The following is a 23342-nucleotide window of genomic DNA, read 5'->3' on the forward strand; positions in this document are numbered from 1 at the left end:
ATATGGTTTTAAAAAATGTTATAATGTATAACTAAAGGTAAACCTTTTATTTTTAGATTTGGATAGAGTGGTAAGAAGTTAAAACCACTGACAGCTTTTTATGCCTGTCTATGTCTCTATTTTTTTTTTTTAATGCTCTCTTAAAACTATATTCTCTTGCAGGATAACGTCTTCAGTAATAAGGGGTTTTAGTAGTGCCCGACAATTTATCTATATAGATGAGAAGCAAATTCTGGATTCTATTAAGTGGTTGGAAAGTGAACAATTGCCCAATGGATGTTTTCATGAGTTTTCCTTTTATAATGCAGAAGAGGTGAGTAGTATAGATTTATTTCACTAAAATACTGGCACTGATTAGTCATGAAGTCAAATTTTCTATAATTTAGGCCCCTTTCACACATAAGGTCCGTTCAGTTCATCAGTTCAGTCACGTCAAAATGTATCAGTTTTCCATCCGTTTTCCATCCGTTTTCCATCCGTTTTCCATCCGTTTTCCATCCGTTTTTCATCCGTTTTTCGTCAGTTGTTATCCGTTTTTCATCCGTTTTTCATCCGCTTTTCCTCAGTTGTTATCCGTTTTTCACCCGTTTTTCGTCAGTTATCTGTTTTTCATCCGTTGTCATCCGTTTTTCATCCGTTGTCATCCGTTTTTCGTCCGATCCGTTTTTTTGACGGATGAAAAATAGGACATTCATACGTTCAAAAAAACGGACATTGGCGGAAGCGGATGAAAACGGATGTTAACTGATGATCATCAGTTGTCATTTGTTTTTACATAAAGATACATTGATGTCCGTTTTTCATCCGTCAACGGATGGATGAAAAACGGACAAACGGACAGCATGTGTGAAAGGGGCCTTAGTAATACATTCAACATATTCACTTACATGTTCAGTGACTATAGTATGGAGCTCTTCCTGTAGTCTTGTACTAGGAGAAGCACATAGACAGACACCAAAGACTCTTACCAGATTGTTGAACCTCAGAATTCAGGAGGTCAAGCTACTCTTATGTATGGAAATCATCCTCATACAGGATTGAGACCGCCAGCAGCACCTCCACTCATAATCAAGCATAAAAGATCCAAGCCGTAAGCTCCCTTTTTCATGCAAACTGAAGAGCCGGTGTGCCTTATTGTGAGTGAAGGTGTTACTGGCGGTCTCAATCCTGTATGAGGATGATTTCCATACATGAGTGGCTTGACCTCTTGATGTCTGAGGTCCGACAATCTGGTAAGAGTCTTTGGTGCTTTTGGTGTCTGTCTATGTGCTTCTACTAGTGCAAGCCAACATGAAGAGCTCCATACTCTTACCATATTCAATGATCTGGTATAAGTCTTTGCTGCTTTTCTTAGTGGAGAGTTTATCATGGAGGAATTTCACTTGTGAAGCTGAACCAAGGCACTATGCAGAGGAAAATTTTGCACTTTATTGAACTTTATTTTTGCACATTTTATTTAATGAAATTTTGATGGACTCTAGTCTTTGGGTGGAAGCAATCCATGTTTTGTAAATACTTTCTAATGCCTCGTTTCCACTGAGCGGATCAGTTCGGGTCAGTTCGGTACGGTACGCTATTTTGAGTGTTTCCATTATGAAAGTGGCCCATACAACCGAACCAAACCGCACCATTCCTGGTCCTCCTTCAGATGTAGGGCCATAGGAAATGGTACAGTACGGTTGGGGCGGAGCTACTGGCATCACACGATACATTCCACTGATTGGCGGACAGGAAAACCTCAATGCTCACGTCAAAAGGCATTTGGTGTAGACCCCACATGGCCCTTGGCGGTCCCACTTGCAGTGGAAACGCTCACCTGAATAGGCCGGACCATTCTAACCCTTCCAAACTGTACCAACCCAAACCGTTCTGCTCAGTGGAAATGAGGCATTAGTGTCTGACCCGTTAAGTCACAAAAATGCACTTGTTCTTTATAGTTGTTCTAGGTCAGCGATTTAGAAAACATTGAAACTATTGGATCAGCAATACAGCAAGGCACTGGTTTCTTTAAAACTGAACTATAGATTGATATAAAAGGCACATTAACCGCTTGCTGACCATATACTGTTTATATACGTCAGCAAAGCAGCTCTCCTGCGCAGGATCATGTATTTAGTATGTGATCCGGCACTTCCGGGTCTGGGGCATGCACGCGCGCCGCCGGAAACCTGCTTCCACTGTGATTGGACATCCAGGGACCCGCCAATCGTTCAGGACAAAAGCAGAACGGAGGTCTGCCTATGTAAACAAGTCAGACTGCCATTCTATCAGTAGGAAAGGTATTGATCCTGTGTTTCTGAAAAGCAAGAACATGGATCAATGCCTTCTCCTAGTACAAGCACCTTTCATACAGTAATCGAGCACTGGTTAAGCACGTAGTTAACCCTTTGACCGCCCCTGATGTTAACCCCTTCCCAGACAGTTTTAGTAGTACAGTGATCACTGTATTAGTGTCACTGGTTCCCAAAAAAGTGTCAAAAGTGTTACTTAGTGTCCGATTTGCCAGCCACAGTGTCGCATTCCTGCTACAAGTTCACCGCTATTATTGGTAAAAATAAATAATTTTAAAAAATTCCATAATTAAATCCCATAGTTTGCTATAACTTTTTTGTAAACCAATCGATATACTCCTATTGGGATTTTTTTTTACCAAAAATATGTAGCAGAATACATATTGGCCTAAAATGGTGAAGAAATTATATTTTTTTTAACATTTTTGTATTGGATATGTTTTACATCAGAAAGTAAAAAATATTGTTTTCTTATTTTTTTTTTCAAAATTGTTGGTCTTTTTTTTGTTTATAGAGAAAAAAATAAAAACCACAGAAATGATCAAATGCCACCAAAAGAAAGCTCTGTTTGTGGGAAAAAAAGACACCAATTTTTTTTTTAGCTCCCCACGACCGCATATTTGTCAGTTAAAGTACCGCAGTGCCGTATTGCAAAAATGGATTGGCCATGAAGGACGGTAAATCTTCCGGAGCTTAATGTGTGCAAATATGTTTAGCTCTAATGCAGGAGGCAAGGCTTAGCCCTAAAAAATGTATCGGCTTTGTGCACAGTCTTTCATCTGTTTTCAGTTTTCATGATGTGGAGCTTCAGATTTGATTTACCCATTTCAGTCACAGCCCAAGGTGAATGTGAAAGCCTTTTGTGTACAGAAGTAATAACCCCCCCCCCCCCTACCCCTGGCAACAGGGAAAGTAGAAATGGCTATCTTGTAGTACCATGCATGAGACAATATATGAGTTGAGTATGAGATATGAGACTCCTAAGTTGATGAGAATAGACCTGGGAACTATAATAGGCAGGCATACATCCCTTTTAGGAGCTTCCCTTTTAAACTTTTGTCACTGTCTTGTTTTAGGAGGAGTTAAAAAGTACTGCCGATATTCTTATCTCTCTGCTGGAGCATCCGATTGTCCACAATGTAAGTTCTTTAATTGTATCAGTTTTCATGTTGCCATTTTTTTGATGTGTTCGACAGCCAAGAACATTACATACTTTAAAATGACATTAAAGTGTTACTAAACCCACAACAGTAAAATCAGTCTGTATGTGCAGTGAAGCATGCTTGTAATACTCACTGTGGAATCTAAGGGGTTAATCCTCTGCATTCTGCAAAATAGCTGCTTAATCTTTTTATGCGCAGATCCTTCTCTTCTTCCCCTGTCCCCAAACTATCTCCTGATAGAACAGAGCCTTGGGGACAAGCTGCACATTCTCAGTTTGGTGTGTATTGCTAGAGAGGTTTTTTGTTTTCTTGTGAGGATGATCAGCACAGGGCCAATCAGCACTGTCCAGACATGTCCAGACAGAGGGTCAAGGATCCTGCAGCCTTATGGACAGCTCAGTGCAGTATGAAAACTCCTCCTACAAGCTTCACCAGGAACTGATAGAAGTCACAAGACTGCTATATAGTTCTGATAAATCAAAGTATTTAGCTGTTTATATTTACTAAAATAATTCAATTTCCATGTTCTGTGTACAGTGGGAGACTAGATATAGTGCCTGCAGGGGCCTGGGTTTAGTAACACTTTAAAGTCTGGGCGCACAGCTTTTTAATTGCATATTTCTTTATTTTATTTTTTTTTTAAATGAGAAAGGAAGTTTATAATCTATGTTAAAGCATTGTACTTTTTTTTTACTTTAAAGATAAACTCTGGGACAGGCAAATATTGTTTTAGGGCCCATTTCCAACTTGTCCATTGTTATGCAGCAAAAATTAAGCATTTTGCTGCATGAAAATGCATTATCCCATTTTATCCCATAGGGCTGGTTCAATTCTATACACTGAAGTTTACTGTGAAATGTGAAGGGATTTATATGGGCCCATAGGTAACCTACAATGCTGTAATGTACATGGAACAGTTTGAATCCAGCCTTAATGTAAGAGGCATGTGTTTATTTACTTGAATTTGGGTATTCTTTGTGTATTTCTTTCAGATCTGTGCAATAATCCAACACAAAACTTTGCCTATGTGCCGTAGCTTCCTTTAATACAGACCGGTCACTACTGGCCTCTCGCTTTATTCAGGGTGATGGGTCTTGTAGTGGTTGGGCCTGCTGGGTCCCTCCCACAGCTCCTCTTCCTGCAAACACTTTGTGCAGCACAGTTATGATATTATTGATACCTTTGCAAGATAATACCTAGGAGTGCACTGGCATTTGGTACCCACAAAACTGGATGTATACCCATTGTGGCTATTGAGGAATATACAATATCTCACAAACTTGAGTACACCCCTCACATTTTTGTAAACATTTTAGTATATCTTTTCATGGGACAACACTGAAGAAATTACACTTTGTTACAATGTAAAGCAGTGAGTGTACAGCTTGTATAACAGTGTCCATTTTCTGTCTCCTCAAAATAACTCAACACACAGCCCTTAATGTCTAAAACTGCTGGCAACAAAGGTGAGTACACCCCTAAGAAAAAATTTCCAAATTGGGCCCAATTAGCCATTTTTCCTCCCCGGTGTCATGTGACTCATTAGTGTTACAAGGTCTCAGGTATGAATGGGGAGCAGTTGTGTTAAATTTGGTGTTATCGCTCTTAATCTCTCAAACTGGTCACTAGAAGTTCAACATGGCACCTCATGGCAAAGAACTTTCTGAGGATTTGAAAAAAATCGAATTGTTGCTCTACATAAAGATGGACTAGGCTTTAAGAATATTGCCAAGACCCAGAAACTGAGCTGCAGCATGGTGGCCAAGACCATACAGCAGTTTAACAGGACAGGTTCCACTCAAAACAGGCCTAGCCATGGTCTACCAAAGAAGTTGAGTGCACGTGCTCAGCATCATATCCAGAGGTTGTCTTTGGGAAATAGACGTATGAGTGCTTCAAGCATTGCTGCAGAGGTTGAAGGGGTGGGGGGGGTCAGCCTGTCAGTGCTCAGACCATACGCCGCACACTGCATCAAATTGGTCTGCATGGCTGTCATCCCAGAAGGAAGCCTCTTCTAAACATGATGCATGAGAAAGCCCGCAGTTAGCTGAAAACAAGCGGACTAAGGACATGGATTACTGGAACCATGTCCTGTGGTCTGATGAGACCAAGATAAACTTATTTGGTTCAGATGGTGTCAAGCTTGTGTGGCAGTAACCCGGTGAGGAGTACAAAGACAAGTGTGTCTTGCCTACAGGCAAGCATGGTGGTGGGAGTGTCATGGTCTAGGGCTGCATAAGTGCTGCCGGCACTGGGGAACTACAGTTCATTGAGGGAACCATGAATGTCAACATTTACTGTGACCTACTGAAGCAGAGCATGATCCCCTCCTTTCAGAGACTGGGCCACAGGGCAGTATTCCAACATAATGACCACAAACACACCTCCAAGACGAACACTGTCTTGCTAAAGAAGCTGAGGGTATAGGTGATGGACTGGCCAACCATGTCTCTAGACCTAAACCCTATTGAGCATCTGTGGGGCATCCTCAAACGGAAGATGGAGGAGCGCATCCACCAGCTCTGTGATGTCATCATGGAAGAATGTAAGAGGACTCCAGTGGCAACCTGTGAAGTTCTGGGGAACTGCATGCACAAGACTGTTAGGGCAGTGCTGGAAAATAATGGTGGCCACACAAAATATTGACACTTTGGGCCCAATTTTAACATTTTCACTTAGGGGTGTACTCACTTTTGTTTCCAGCGCTTTAGACATTAAGGGCTGTGTGTTGAATTATTTTGAGGGGACAGCAAATTTACACTGCAAGCTGTACACTCACTACTTTACATTGTAGCAAAGTGTCATTTCTTCAGTGCTGTCACATGAAAAGATATAATAAAAATGTTTACAAAAATGTGAGGGGTGTACTCACTTTTGTGAGATACTGTGTGTGTATATATATATATATATATATATATATATATATATATATATATATATAAGACCACTACATTAACCATAATATTATGCGTAGTGTAATTTAGATCACATTAGAAAATCACGTAGTGTCCTGCCTCACATAAGGCGTGAAAGGTGTTAGTATTGTTTTTTCTATTTCTCTAAATGCATTCTTTTGTTCAAGACAATAACATTTTAAGTGTCATTAAGCCCCCGTTCACACTAATGCGACCTGTGAGGAGACCTGGTCGCCTCACAGGTCGCCTCCCATAGGGAAGCTGCGGACCCGTTCTAATAGGAGCGACACAAGTCGCTCCGACTTAGAAAAAGGGTCCGGAGCTTCTTTGGGGCAACCAGGAGGCGACCGCCATAGACTTCAATGTTATGAAGTCCGTGGCGGCCGCTCCGAGGTTGCGGCGCGCTGCTCGCACCGCGATCTCGGAGGTCGCCCCGGGAAGTAGCGTCGCGTGTATGTGAACCGGCGCTAATAGTGTTGGGCGAGCTGTTCAGGCCTGGCTGCCGTTCCGCAAACACCTGAATTTGCCGGGAGCCGCACAGTATATTCTTTCTATTGGATTGAGGCGGCACTTTGAGAGAGGCGGCAAATTGACACCCAAGATATTCTTTCCAGCAGTTTTGTGTGACACCCAGGAGAGGTCTGGGCAGAGGGGCAGGGTGACAACTGCCCTGTAAAAAGGCCACCCTGTTGCCCTCAACACGCATACTCATAGTCTAACACTGGCTGTTAAACACCCGAGCACACATAAAGAGCTCGGGTGTGTTTGCTTCTGGGGGCGGGGTACCTACAGGAGACAGGAAGTAATGAAAGGTCCCTTTACCACCTGCGCTTTTAGCAGCCAGCTTGCGAGGCTTGCATTTCTATTGGGTGGAACTGAAGAAGGGGGTGCGGCTGTCCTCATGCTCGGCCAACCTTCTTCTGCTCTGGTGCATGCACTGAAGATTGTGGAAGCACTGAGAGAGAGCAACAGGGAGGTAATATACGTTGGTTATGTGTGACAGAACACAAAGGGTGTCCATCATTTTTTCTAGTAGTGGCTGGTGATCTGCTGGATGGCCAAACATTGCATAACTTGTCTAGCTCAAAAATCACTATACAGCCCTAGCTTGCCTTTATACTACCCTAGCCTGCCCCTATATTACCCTAGACTGCTCCTTTACTGCCCTTGCCTGTCTATATACTATTCTAGCCTGTCTATATACTACCCTAGCCTGTCTATATTCTACCCTTGCCTGCCCCTATACTGCCCTAGCCTACCACTATACTGCCCTAGCCCGCCCCTATACTACCCTAGTCTGCCCCTATACAGCCCTATCCCAGTGGCATATCATCCATGGTTGCAACATGTTCACTGCATGAGGGCCCTGAGGGGTGGGGGCCAAAGATAAGATAATACTTCCCACTTTATGGTCTTCATGGTGTCATGAGGGACAGGTAGGAGGGTGGGGTCCACAGAGATAGGAAGGGGTGACATTTGCCTGGTCCTTAGTGCAGAAAATCTTGACTCAGAATACAGGAAACTGTCACTTTGGATGAATAAAATGCAGGTTGTTCTGGGTGGATGTACAATATTTGCAAAGACCGCAAATGGGCAAGATATTCATAACATAATGTGCAGTTCAAAATTGCATGAGCTGGGCATTTAATTTGTTTTTGTGTCTGCAGCCTTAATTCTGCAAGGTGGGTTATCTTGTCTTCTTTTTTCTCTTTACCATTTGTTTGTTCATTATTAATTCATTTATATGTTCATTCTTCCCATTATGCAAGTTTATGACCTTTGTTCTGTGTCTAGGAAAGCATTGTGGAGAATGCCAAATCCTGCATAAGGAAAGGAGTGGATAATGCTATGACACCCTATACACAGGCACTCCTGGCTTATGCCTTCACCTTATCAGGAGAAAGTGAACTGAGAGCGCTCATGCTCAAGCGCCTGGAGGAGCAAGCTGAGGAGGATGAAAGTGAGTAGTATGATCCTTCATATACTAGGCTTGGACTACAGGACAATTATTTCCTATCATGGAGATGAGGACTAGTGATTCAGTATTTTAGCAAAACAAAAATTTGGGCAGGGCTGACACCATTCACTCCACAAATGTTGAATGTTTTCAGCCCACAATAGATGCTGAGTGCATTTCTGGCAAATCAACAGGTATTTTTTTGTTATAAGATCCACTTAATAGATTATACCAGGGGTTTACAACCCTTATAAACAAAGGGCCAGTTTATTGTCCTTCAGACTTTAGGGGGGCCAGACTGTGGCCAGCGAAAGTGGGCATTTTCCTGGCATCAGTGGGAGTAAACATCATCACATGTGTTATAAATTTGATATAAAGTGGAGGAAAAGTGCCCCTATTGGTGGTTTCATTGGGAGAAATGGTGCCCCATTGTTGATGTCAGTTGCTAGAATAATCTTGGATAAAGGCAAGCAAAGGGCCGCAATTTGGAGAACACTAGATTATACCATAATTAGGGCACTCTACTGCAGATAACAGAAATACCTGGTGCTTTTAAATATGGGGGAGAATGTGACCTTCTCTTCATTTTAGGATGCATTACTAAAGCCTGAGCAGCTCATCACTGTAACATGAGAGAAGGAAGCATTCTATTAACCCCGTGTAATGCTTATCCCCAAAAAAGCCACTATTTTCTCAGGTCCTCTTTTCACAGAGCGCATTATTCTGTAAATAGCGCCATGCACTCTGACACACCCAGGCTAAAGAGGGGATATATATAGTGACAAAAATTATAAATATACAGTTATTTAAACACTGCTAAAAAAGTTAACACTTTGAAAACACATAACCTCAATAGGGAGAAATATGCTGGATATCTAGACTGATATGGACTGGGTAAGGTGTTAGGAACAAAAGGATGCTACATCGATGGAAATGAAAATTATTAAACTACAAAGGGCAGAATTCAATAACACTCCAAAAATCAAAGTGAAAAAATGATGGAGCAGGCTAGTCCATTTTGCTGAAATTCCATTGCAGCAACTCAAAATGGTACTCAGTAGTTTGTATGGCCCCAACATGCTTGTATGCATTCCTGGCAACATCTTGGCATGCTCCTAATGAGACGACGGATGGTGTCCTGGGGTATTTTCTCCCAGATCTGGACCAGGGCATCACTGAGCACCTGAACAGAGGTGCAACCTGGCGGCATTGGATGGCCTGAAACATAATGTCCCCGAGGTGCTCTATTGGATTTAAGTCAGGCAAGTGCAGGGGACATTCAATGGTATTAATTCCTTCATCCTCTCATTTTGTAGGGGGCTGGCAGTGTTCATCCTGTTCCTCCATGCACAAAGGAACAGATACCAGTCCTGCTGATGGGTTAAGGACCTTATACAGCCCTGTCCATTTCTCTTAGAGTAACTTCCTGTCTCCTGGAATCTCATCCATACTCTTGCGACTGTGCTGGATGACACAGCAAACCTTCTGGCAATGGCACGTATTGATGTTACATCCTTGAGGAGTTGGACTGCCTGTGCAACTTCTATAGCAGTGGTTATCAACTCCTGTCCTCAGGACCCACTAACAGGACAGGTTTGCAAGATAACTGATGGTGATATAATTTGCTGCTCAATGATTGCAGTATTCTAGTCTGCATCTCCCCAAGGTAATACTTAAAATCTAGCCTGTTAGTGGGTCCTGGGGACAGGAGGTGAGAACAAGTGCTCTACAGGGTCCAGGTATCGCCTCATGCTACCAGTAGTGACACTGACCCCAGCCAAATGCAAAACTATTGAAAAAACAGTCAGAAAAGATGAGTGGGGAAAAATGTCAGTGGCCTTGTCAGAGAACAATCCACAGAAGAACTGGCATATCTATCAATAGCCATTACAATTGCGCATTGGAGAACAGAAATTAGCAAATGTTAATGCGCATGTGCACACAGACGAGAACGGTAAAGAACATTCTATGTGCCAGTGCGCATGTGCATTCGCCTAAGTGCACGCAATGCATGAAAGATCCTGGTGCCCAGTGGCCTATTTAAAGCCAGCAGCAGCAACCACTAATTGCTGGATGATCACAAGCCCGCTGTGTTTCCTGTGCCCTGTGTATCCTGATTTTGGACCTCCTGTTACCGACCCGGATTGCCTTTGACCGAATTCACCTTGATTCCTGGCTCTGACCCTTGGCTTGAACTTCTGACTTGCTTCTGTTTGAGCCACTGTGTTTGACCTCGGCTTGGCTCACCGACTCTGCTATTACCAGCTTACCCATGTATGACCCCAGCTTCTTACAGTTCTGCTTCCTGCCTATGCTCCTAACTGATCCACCATGTATGACCGTTGGCCCGGCTTCTGGTTCTGCTTCCTGCTTGCCCTGCTGCCAAGCACGCTCGTAAACTGCTAAGGACACCTGCCCTACAGAGCATCCTGTCTGTTCCTGCTACCATTCGGTGCTCAGCTCTGCAAACTATAACAACTGGAAACCTAGTTGCAAGGGAAGCCCTCTCAGCACTCTGGCCTCTGACCAGGTACGTGACAGGCCTCCACCTGTAAAATCATTTCTGTTTTGGAGGTTGTCTCATTGTTACCCATCTAGTGCACCTTTTGTTAATTTAGCACCAAAGTAGCTGAAACTGATTAACGACCCCCTCTGCTACTTAACAGATCCGATCAATATCCCAGGAGTTTAACCACCTCTTTGCCAAGCCTATTCTGGCACTTTCTTCCTACATGTAAAAATCAACTTTTTTTTGCTAGAAAATTACTTAGAATCCCCAAACATTATATTTATTTTTTTAGCAGAGACCCTATAGATGAAATGGTGTGTATTGCAATTTTTTCACACAGTATTTGCACAGTGGTTTTTCAAACACAATTTTTGTTGGGGGAGAAAAACACTTTCATGAATACAAAAAAAACAATAAAACCGTAAAGTTAGCCAAATTTTTTGTATAATGTGAAAGACGATGTTACACTGAGTAAATAGATGCCTAACATGTTTAAAATTGCGTCTGCCCATGGGATGGCAGTAACGATGGTGTTTAAAATTCTGCATAGGCGACGCTTTAACTGCCTTTATAGGTTACCAGTTTAGAGGTGCACAAGAAGTGTGGTGCTAGAATTATTGCTCTCGCTCTGACACTTGCAACAATACCTCACATGTGTGGAGTGATCACATTTACATTTGCAGGAGTAACGTATGCGTTCGCATTTGCACATAAGCAAAATTTTTTTTTTTTACACTTTTTTTTTAACTTTATTGCTATCACAAGGGATGAACAACATCCCTTGTGACAGCATGGGCCATGACAGGTCCTCTTTATAGAGAGATTCAGGGTCTATTAGACCCCAAATCTCTCCTCCGGCCCCACATGCAGCCGATCAGACTGAGATTGGTCCGATCAGCTGCTTATCTGGCCGCTGGTGGCCAGGTAAACCAAGGGACGGGACCGGAAGTGACTATACTTGTCGCTCCTGGTTTCCAGGGTTACAGAGAGAGGGAAACAACATCAGTCCCTCTCTCTCTGTACCAGGCACACACCACACACTCTGTGTAATGCATCTATATAAAATATATTGAATTTAATTACTGAAATAAATTAACTTTTTGATGATATTCTAATTTTATGAGAAGCACCTGTGTATATGTGTGTGTGTGTATGTATATATATATATATATATATATATATATATATATATATATATACATATACACACAGTATCTCACAAAAGTGAGTACACACCTCACATTTTTGTAAATATTTTATTATATCTTTTCATGTAACAACACTGAAGAAATGAAACTTTGCTACAATGTAAAGTAGTGAGCGTACAGCTTGTATTTCAGTGAAAATCAGCTGTCCCCTCAAAATAACTCAACACACAGCCATTAATGTCTAAACCGCTGGCAACCAAAGTGAGTACACCCCTAAGTTAAAAAGTCAAAATTTGGCCCAATGTGTCAAAATGTTGTGTGGCCACCATTATTTTCCAGCGCTGCCTTAACCCTCTTGGGCATGGAGTTCACCAGAGCTTCACAGTTTACCATTGGAGTCCTCCTCCAGTCCTCCATGATGACATGTTGATGTTACAGACCTTACGCTCCTCCAACTTCCGTTTGAGGATGCCGCACAGATGCTCAATAGGGTTTAGTATTTGAGAGATGCTTGGCCAGTCCATCACCAGGCAGTGGTCGTCTTGGAGGTGTGTTTGGGGTCATTATCATGTTGGAAAACTGCCCTGCGGCCCAGTCTCCGAAGGGAGGGGATCATGCTCTGCTTCACTATGTCACAGTACATGTTGGCATTCATGATTCCCTCAATGAACTGTAGCTCCCCAGTGCCCGCAGCACTCATGCAGCCCCAGACCATGACCCTTCCACCACCATGCTTGACTGTAGGCAAAACACACTTGTCTTTGTACTCCTCTCCTGGTTGCCATTACACGTGTTTGACACCATCTGAAACAAATAAGTTGTTCTTGGTCTCATCAGACCACAGAACATAGTTCCAGTAATCCCTGTCCTTAGCCTGCTTGTCTTTAGCGAACTGTTTGCTGGCTTTCTTGTGCATCATCTTTAGAAGAGGCTTCCTTCTGGGACGACTGCCATGCAGACCAATTTGATGCAGTGACCAGTATGAGAGAGTGAAAGCAATAACACCAAATTTAACACACCAGCTCCCCATTCACACCTGAGACCTTGTAACACTAACGAGTCACATGACAATGGGGAGGTAAAATGGCTAATTGTGCCCAATTTGGACATTGTCACTTAGGGGTGTACTCACTTTTGTTGCCAGCGGTTTAGACATTAATGGCTGTGTGTTGAGTTATTTTGAGGGTACAGCAAATTTACATTGCTATACAAGCTGTACACTCTCAATACTTTACATTGTAGCAAAGTGTCATTTCTTCATTGTTGTCATTGTCACTTAGGGGTGTACTCACTTTTGTTGCCAGCGGTTTAGACATTAATGGCTGTGTGTTGAGTTATTTTGAGGGTACAGCAAATTTACATTGCTATACAAGCTGTACACTCTCAATACTTTACATTGTAGCAAAGTGTCATTTCTTCATTGTTGTCATATGAAAATATTTAATAAAATATTTACAAAAATGTGAAGGGTGTACTCACTTTTGTGAGATACTGTGTAATATATATATATATATATATATATATATATATATATATATATATATATATATGGAAAAATGTCATGCTGTATATATATACTGATATGGGCTGGGTATTATGTTAGCATTACCCTGTCCAAATCAGTATAAATATTCAGCATGATATTTTTCCCCATTGAGATCTGGTGTGTTTTCAAAGTGTTCCTTTATTTTTTTTTGAGCAGTGTGTATATGCAGTGCCTTGAAAAAGTAATAATACCCCTTGAAATTTACCACATTTTGTCATGTTACAACCAAAAACATAAATGTATTAATTACCGTAATATAATTATTAATGTATGTGTTTGAATGGCCCAGTCAAAGTCCAGACCTATATCCATTTCGGAATTTGTGGCAAGACTTAAAAGTTGCTGTTCACAGACACTCTCCATCCAATCTGACAGAGCTTAAGCTATTTCGCAAAGAAAGATGGGCAAGATTTTCACTCTCTCAGCTATAATTGCAGCGAGAGGTGGTTCTACAAAGTAATGACTCAGAGGGGCTAATTACCAATACACGCCACACTTTTCAGATATTTCTTTGTAAAACATTTTGAAAACCATTTATCATTTTCCTCCCACTTCACAACCATATGCCACTTTGTGTTGGTCTATCACATAAAATCCCAATAAAATACATTTATGTTTTTGGTTGTAACCTGACAAAATCAGGAAAATTTAAAGGGGTGTAAATACTTTTTCAAGACACTGTATATACACTCACACACATACAATACATACATACAGGGAAGAGATGCAGGTACTCCCCCCTACCAGGTCAACCCTTGACTCCACCTCTGAGCACCATCCCTTGGTTCCACCTACCACACGTCCCAGTTCCGCCTCTTATAGAGAATACGTAGCCAAGTATAATTTTGTGGTGCTAGGTAATCTGTATGGAATTTGTTAAAGGTAACGAAAAAAGAAGTACAGCAGATCGCCTGGTGCCAAAAAAATGGGCTCCTAAAAGACCCCCAACAACAATAAACTCCCCACCAACAGTACGTCTCCACTAGCAACAATAGATCCCCCAGCAACAATAGACTAACAACAGCCAGCAACAATAGATCCCTCTCAGAAACAATTGACCCCCCCAACAACATAAGACAACCTCCCCCAGCAACAATTAACCCCTCCCTTAACAATAGATCCCTTAAGTGACAATTGTTCCCCCAGCATCTAGCATCAATAGACCCTCAAGCACACCCCAGCACCCCTTGACAGTGCATACATTTAGTGCTGGTGGAGCTGAAACTGCATTCCCCCATATTTCTACTGAAATATAGAACCAATTAGGGTATATATTCGGTAAGAGGACTATGATCCAGTGAATGACCCCCTAAACTCTAAACTAGGCAGGGCCCTGCCTAAGAGACAATGTTACAAAAGCAGTCTGTCAGTCTGTATTAAACCCTTTCCCTGCTGGCTAGCACTTTGGGGTCCAGGTCTGGCGCTGGAGCACTAAAGATGAGTTCCTTCTAACCCAGATATCTGTGCTTGCACTGTGTCCCAAACAAACAATACTGTTCCTCTTGAATTGGGTGAATTAGGGTTTGACCAGTAGCTTCTTATCAACACCCGGGGTGACAGCTGATCTCCGTCAGTTCTCATTCGACAGCTCAGCAAAGTCAGCATCAGCAGTCTTCGCCCAACGATAAAGTGGCAGCACTGGTCAATAACAATGATGTTCTTATGTACCAGGAGATGTCTACCTTTCCGTCGCTCCCTCAAGACTAAGAACAGGCCTTCCTTTTCCTCTCCATAGAACCCAGTCTGCTGATATGTGTAGTTCCATTGCCAATCTGTAATACAGGCTCAGTCTGAGGACTATATCTCCCACAAGTCACAGTGGCACCCTGAAAGCTCTGTCCCTTCCACAATCCACAGCAGCTCAGTTTCCTCTGGCTCTCTGCGATCCAAGGTAGTTGGGATTTTCCCCCAGTTCTCCCTGTGGCTGCATACAGTCTTGAAGCTTGATGGTGCTCTGTCCTTCTCTGTGACTGTATACAGTCCTTAAGAACTTGCGAGAAGGAGAGAAAGCGCAGGACAGCAGCAGTGATAGTAACCCAGTCCTTGCTGCCAGATAGAGCAGCAATGTGGACTGGGTGCTACACCTGTATAAGCTGCAACACCATTCATCTCAGAGCTTACACTCAGCTTTAGATGTAGGGAATTGAGGGAGTGTAGTAAATATGAGTATCATTGTAGGGAGGGGAGCCAAGGCTAGCATAAAAAACTGAAGAGACAAAATGGCAGTGTTCTTTAGGAAAATATACTAATTTTTACCATAAATCTTCTTTTAGGTGGACTGAAGTATTGGGAAGGTGATGGCTATCGTAGCAAACGTGTTGAAACATCTGCATATGTGATCCTGGCTCTGCTTTCTGACAAGATAATCACCAAGAAAGATCTTAATGAATGTGCTGATGCTATCCGTTGGCTTCTAAAACAACAAAACCCATGGGGTGGCTTCTCATCTTCTCAGGTTACATCTCTTTTTCTACCCCACATTTCCTTTCACTATACCTATTAAATTTGTACAAACGTGTATTTGAGGATTCCTGACCTTAGTACAGAAATGTTCCTTCCTGCCATGATGATGTCCTTATGTTAAATATGCTGCAACATTTGAAAACTAACAACTTGCCCCTAGACACCAATTAGCGGGTGTTGCTGGTTGGTGCTCTGTAGTACGGTACCGACATCGCCACTCTCACACAGACAGCAGCAGTACTTCAACGTAGCCTATTCTCCTACCTTTGGTCTTCCTGCTCCAGCTTCCAGCTAATCTTTCCCCGATATTGGCTTAACATGCCTTGTTCTGCAGTATAGGGTTGATTTACTAAAACTGTAGAGTGCAAAATCTGGTGCAGCCCTGCATAGAAACCAAATAGCTTCCAGGTTTGTTTTGTCAAAGCTTAATTAAGCTGAAGTTAGAAGCTAATTGGCTACCATGCACAGCTTCACCAAATTTTGCACCCTCCAGTTTTAGCAAATCAACCCCTTTGATTCTATGTAGGGGTGGCCATCTTGGTAGAGACTCCTTCATGTCCCAAGGAGAAGAGTGAGTAAAAAAGTAGTGACATCACTAAAACTAACTCAAAATCTCCTGAGACTAGCAGACAGAGATGTGCAGGACGAAAAAATTTATTTTGTTTCAGATTCATTTAATCATTTTGTCTCATCATATTTGCTATGTTAGAATGATTCGTTTTCTGAATTTGTGTCATATAGTTAAAATATCAAATCAATTTGAAATTAGAAATTTATTTAGAATTCAGAAGACGGCTATATTCCTTTTATTTTATTCTATTCTTTTATTTTCTATTCTATTCTGTTTTTTCTTTTCCTTTTCATTTCTTTTCTTTTCTTCTCTATAAAGCAGCCTAAGTAGGAATCATCATATTATTTCACAGATATACCTTACTGTATTTATTGCAATATGTTTCCATTTCTAATTCAAATATAGGATAATTCGTTTCGCTATAAAATATTTCAGATTCGCTGAAATTTATAACTATTGTGATATATAAATTTGGATACATCTGAATCTCGGAATAACTAAAATTTGTCCTAATTTTGATTTGTAATGAGACGAATCACACATGTGTACTAGCAGACAGGTGCAGCAGTGGCAGAATACACAGCAGTTAGTCCATAGGCACAGAGTGCCACACTAACATATATGGAATAGGGATGGGCCAAACACCCCCTTATTCAGTTCTCACCAGAACATCTCGAACCGGGAAAACGTTTTAGCGAACATGCAAACTCTCATAAAGTCTATGGGACACGAACATGAAAAATGTAAAGTCCTCATTATAAAGGCTTATATGCAAGTTATTGCTATAAAAAAGTGTATGGGGACCTGGGTACTTCCCTGCAGGGCATGCATAAATGCAAAAAAATGTTGTTAAAAGGATCATTTATATATTAGCAGTGATTTTAATGATGCTTAAGGTGAAACAATAAAAATGAAAAAATATCGTGCCGGGGGGGGGGGGGGGGGGGTCCCATTAGTCTGCCTGTAAAGTGGTGCATCTGTAAGATGTATAGAGCCTGCTTTAGCAATACTTACATTTCTAAAGGAAAAAATGTAATTGAAACTTGCTTGTGGCTGTCGGGAAGAGGCCCTTTTCCCTATCAACATGGGAGGACATCCCAAAGCACCCTCCCCATGTTGAGGGCAAGCGGCCTGGTATGGTTTGGGGGGGGTGCTCACTCATCCCCCCCTTTTCTGGCCTGCCTGGCTGCATGCTCAGGTAAGGGTCTGGTATGGATATTGGGGGGGGGGGGCATAAAATCTATACCAGGCCCTTGGTGTCGATTTTGGGGGGGGGGGGGCCCACCTCATTTTTTTTTTTATTTTGGTGTAGAGTGACTGCACGCCAATTTTTCTTTCCTAATTCTGTCATGGGGTTCCCCTTATAAGCCATACCAGACCCAAATGGCCCCCCAAACTGTTTTTACCCCAATTTTTTTTAATTTACATTTTCTTTTATAATTATTTTTTTTAATTAATCTCACAGCAGTGAAGCCTTAACAACCTATTGACTGTGCGCTCGGTGGGCGAACATCCTGCTAAGTGCCCAGAAAGTTCAGGTTCAAGTTCAGGTTTAGGCGAGTACCTAAATGGGCAATGTTCAGGCCAAACTTATGCTCTGACCAAACCATTCGCCCATCCCTAGTGGTGCCTGAACACTGTAACTCCTCACAGTTAAGGCCCGTACACACAATATGAAAATCAGTAAAATTTTGCCCACTGAACGATCTGCCGATTTTCCGATCACTAGTATAGTGCTTTCGACAGCCAATTTACGAATTTTCGGATGACAAAAACTGGATGTGCAGGCTATAAAATTTTTATCGTACGTGAACACAACGTCCAATTTTCATTTAATTAGTACAGTTTTCATCCGAAAAAAATCATAAGAGCAAGACTAGGCATGCTCAGAAACAAAAGAACACATACAAAACAATAAAACACATGACATCACTTCTGGAGTTGAATTCTGTCGTACGAGAATTCTTGTATGAAAGTAACCTCTTCATTTTCCATATGAGACTAGCATGCAACAAAAAAACGGACAAAAGATCGTCCGATAATCTGATCGTGTGTAGGAGGCTTTACTCTTGCTGGGCGCAGGAACGGGCCCTGCTGTTAAAAATTAGAAACAAAAAATGAAATTACAAACAGGTGCAGAAAAATTGGGTGTTGGTGAAGCCTGAACACTGAAACCTATTTTAATATTGTTTTTTTTTTTTATGGCGGGATTTTTATAACTTTTTATTATAGAGTGTGGAATGAAAATATGGTTCTTGGGTGCAATACTTTTGTGCTTGGTGCACTATAAACCGTTTTATGTTTTTTTATTTATTGGGGGGGGGATTTTTTAACTTTTTATTATAAAGTGTGGGAAGGGAATATGGTGCTTGGGTGCAATACTGTTGTGTTGCACCCATAAATCGTTTTATTATAGTTTTTTTTTATAAAAAAATAAATAAAGCCCAAAAAAAAAAAAAAAGAAAAGGAAACCACTGCTGACACAGAGGAGGAATGCCTGCAATGCAGAATGGAGGAACAGCAGTTATGCCCTAAATATTTTTAGTGCTGCTGCGTAAAAAAAAAAAAAAGAAACCACTGCTGACCCAGGAGGAACACCTGCGATGCCGAAGGGGGGTGGGGGGCAGCAAATATGCCCTAAATATTATTAGTGCTGTACCACAAAAAAAATTAAAAGAAAATCACTCCTGACGTAGAAGGAATAGCACCTGCAATGCAGAAGGGGGGACAGCAACTATGCCCTAAATATTATTAGTGCTGCTGCGCCACAAAAAAAAGCCACTGCTGACGCAGAAGGAATAGCACCTGTGACACAGATGGTGGGGGGAACTAATAATGCAGCAACAGAACCTTATTTTGCAAAAAAAAAAATTTAAAAAGAAGAAAAAAATATAAATGAAAAATAAAATGGAATCAGTGGGGTGACACAGACGTGTAGTATACACCAACACTTCAGTGGCACCACTATACTGTGTAATATACAAGAATCACAACACTACACTACACTGACTGCACTAAACTGACTGAACACACAATCCACTGCCTACCCTGACTAATCTCCACTAACACACTACACAGGGCTGCCGTGTAATCAGCCTTACATAGTGTGGGGCGTGGACTCAGCCCTTGAGCCATGATTGGCCAAAGTTGGCCTGACTTTGACCAATCATGGCTATCACAGTACATTGTGCTGTGATTGGCCAAAGCATACAGGTTAGGTGCATGCTTTGGCCAATCATTAGAAGTCAATGCACTGCGAGATGGCAGTGCATTATGGGGCGCTCGTCGGCGGGCGAACTTCCCGCCGAGCGTTCCATTTGTTCAGCGAACACAAAAACACCCGATGTGCACTGCTATTTTTCCGGAGAAGTTCCAAACAAAAATGTACACTTCTTAGGCAAAATTACCATTTCTAATATTTACTTTGTTTATTACAGTTCTACTTTAACATACATTACTGTACTACCTACTACCTTTCACTGCTATACTTTATATTCCTATACTACATATTACTGCCATTTCAATAGAGAGATTTTTACTTAGGCTATAAAATGATTATTATGGGGCAGAGAGGTGGTGTGCCAAAGCTCTGAGTAGGAGCATAGATGAGGATTGTGGAAGTCTTATGTCCGGGGACTCCTGGGATGCACGGAGGAGGATTTCATTTATAACAAAAGTACATATGATGCATGTAGTTAGACTGCTTGTTAAGGTTTGTTAGGTTTGTTAAGCCAACAAATATTGAATACAAACATGTTAAATGACTGCATTTCTTTATTTTACTATACATATACTGCACTTATTGTATAGACAAATTACAATGTGGCTAATTCTTACAGGACACTACCTTAGCACTTCAAGCTCTTGCTAAATATGCCAAAGCCAGCGGCCACAAGCGGGGAGACTCAACTGTGACTATTGATGGAGTTTCAGGATTTCACAAAGAGATTCATATAGACAAGCGTAAAAGCTTGCTCCTACAAACGGTGGACCTACCAGGAGTCCCTGGGATTTACACAGTCTCTGTCAAAGGAAGTGGCTGCGTTTACATACAAGTGAGTAGAATGCTGTCCTTTCCCTCAGCCTTGACCCACATGTTTTTAATATACTTTACGAGATAAGCAGCACTTAGTGAACCTTTGAAGAAGAGAAGAAAAAGGCATGCATATGCTTACAGTTATCCTGATAGAATATAATGCAGAACAGATGTGACTTATTAGAATGGCATATCCATTGGGATGCAATTATGGTTTTCCCCAGCACCAACTTACAGGGAAAACCTATATTTCCATACAGCGCTTTCCTGCTTTGTGCAGAAAGGCCATATTGTAAGTACCCAGTAATATGAAGTAGTACCTGGTGGTTAAAGTGGTTGTAAAGGCTGGAGGTTTTGTGTGCTGCTCCCCCCACAGCCCCCTAATACTCACCTGAGCCCCCTCTCGATCAAACAATGTGCATGGGAGCCTCAGATGTCCTGAGACTCCCTCTCCTCACTGGCCAAAACAGCAACAGAAGCCACTGGCTCCCACTGCTGTCAATCACAGACAGTGAGTTAATTAGTAGGGAGCAAGGGTTGGGGGAAAGCCATGGCTCTGTGTCTCACAGATGCATAGAACAGGGCTCGGGAGTGAGCACGCACCAGTGTTATTGGGGACACTGGTCAAGGAGGAGGAGCCAGGAGCCGGGGGACCCGAGATGAGGAAGATTGGGGCTGTTCTGTGCAAAACCACTGTACAGAGCAGGTAAGTATAAAATGTTTATTTTTTGTTTTGTTTTTTAAAGCCGAACCTTTTTTTTTTCTTTAAAGATCTGTTTAATTGGTTTATCTGCATATTATGAAACTACAGACAAACAAGGGCTGGTGCCCAGGCAGGAGGCGCCACCCGAGACAGAACATGTAACAAAAAAGTAGAAGGGTAAAAAAATTAGTACAGTACAGACAGTACTACAGCTAAACAAAAATAAAAAAAAAAGTAACAGCAAGGCAGGTACAGCGCTCAGGCACAATTGGTTGGTACATATAGGGGCTATTCCCCATCAGAAACTACATCATCTCAGGTGTTGAAAAGCAATTTTAAGAATCTATATAAGTAGCTGTTGAATGGTTGAAGGAACCTAGTCGGGCACCCTCTGTTGTGATATGTGTCCTGATATAATGCTAGAATGGAGTTAACTAGCTTCTTTCAGAAGTGAACACAAATGGAGGATAGGACTTTTTCAAATGAAGGGGTATAGCTTTCTGAGCATAAAACAAAAGAAGGTTTAAAAGGATTCTTGTTGTCAGCTTAGGGGCTATTTTTTTAACCAAGGTACTTGATGACAGAGGGACAGGAATATGTACCACTGACAGGTGCTTGGTGACAGAGGGACAGGAATATGTACCACTGACAGGTGCTTGGTGACAGAGGGACAGGAATATGTACCACTGATTTAATAAGATCCAGGACCAAATAAGATTTGGTCCTGCCCCGCCAATACACTGCATGTGCGGGGCAGGACTAAAAGACATGTATAAAATCACCAGTTGAATGTGAGCATCCCCAGCAAGTTGGGGAGATATTGGAATCCTTCCTATAAAGCCGATGCGGGGTAATATACGCTCTGTTTGCAATCTTGAATTGGATTAACTTGTCCCTGATGGACACCAGATGCTTAAAAGAAAAGTCCCATATCCCAGATCAATCACCCTCATTCAGATCAGGAACATCTGCACTCCACTTCTGTTTAAGCAAGGACAGTTCAGGTAGAACAGCTGAGGCAAGGTAACTGTAGGGCTCCGAGGTGGGCTTCTACAACCCGCGTGCACGTAGATTAGACTCTTATTCAGAATATTTAAGTTCCAAATGGTGACCAAGAAATTAAGCATTAAAGGCATGGGCAATTTGATAGTATCTAAATGTATATTGGGGAGGGATATTAAATTTGGCTCAAGGGAAGGGAAAAGGACGCAATTTTGGGTTCTCAACAATGTGTTCCAATGTTTTGATTTTGTATTTGGCCCAGACCTGTGGGTCCCGAAGAGTATACAAGTGGGGGAGAGAGGTATTGAGCCACAGAGGGGTATGGGGGGAAGCTGAATTTGACCGAATAGATTCATAACGGAGTCCAAGGCGCCAAGCCTTCAAGGTGGTGCACATAGATGGAGTTAAATTAGAAGGGGATTTTAAACCTCTGAATAATAAACATTGGAGCTCCTATACAGAATTGAGAATGGCATCCTCTAACAGGGTAGCAGAGTTAGTGCTGTCAGGTTGTAACAACCAATGTGGTGTGACCAATTGTATCCAAATCCGGGCATAAGCCCCCAAGTCGCAGAGCTCAGTGACTGCCAAATCAAACTCGTGGCGACTCCAAAGCGATCTTCCACAGATGCCGCGGACAAGGTAGCCCATGTTGCTCTGCATCCGGCACCAACACGCGAAACTCGGCCCACTGGAAACGAGACAAAGCATCCGCCACTTTGTTACAAACACCAGGAATGTGTACAGCATAAATAAACACATTGCAGCGCAGACACAACAGAACCAGATGGTGTAAAAGCCGAACCACTGGCGGGGAAGAGGCCGAGATGTTATTGATCGCCTCCACCACACCCATGTTATCACAATGAAAGCGAACTTTACTGTCCTGAAAGGCCACCCCCCACAGTGCTACTGACACCACAATGGGAAACAACTGCAAAAGCATGAGGTTACGAAGAAAACCCACCGTGCCCCACTCCTCCGGCCACGGCTCAGCGATCCATTGACCCTGAAAAAATGCCGCATAACCAGCGGAAC

General features: G+C 42.1%; 1 protein-coding gene across 1 annotated transcript in view; it reads left to right on the forward strand.

Annotated features, from left to right (window-relative positions):
- The window catches only part of LOC309564232 (alpha-1-inhibitor 3-like), a gene marked incomplete at its 5' end in the record, with an annotated part of 147231 nt that overhangs the window by 87897 nt on the left and 35992 nt on the right, over nucleotides 1-23342 (forward strand). The window contains 5 exons of the mRNA XM_082268859.1: nucleotides 163-313; nucleotides 3368-3430; nucleotides 8164-8329; nucleotides 15803-15984; nucleotides 20403-20618. Coding sequence (XP_082124985.1) covers nucleotides 163-313; nucleotides 3368-3430; nucleotides 8164-8329; nucleotides 15803-15984; nucleotides 20403-20618 — 778 coding nt within the window. The remainder of the gene's footprint in view (nucleotides 1-162; nucleotides 314-3367; nucleotides 3431-8163; nucleotides 8330-15802; nucleotides 15985-20402; nucleotides 20619-23342) is intronic.

The sequence above is a fragment of the Pelophylax lessonae genome, assembly GCF_965119305.1.
Source record: "Pelophylax lessonae genome assembly, chromosome: 9".
NCBI lineage: Eukaryota > Metazoa > Chordata > Amphibia > Anura > Ranidae > Pelophylax > Pelophylax lessonae.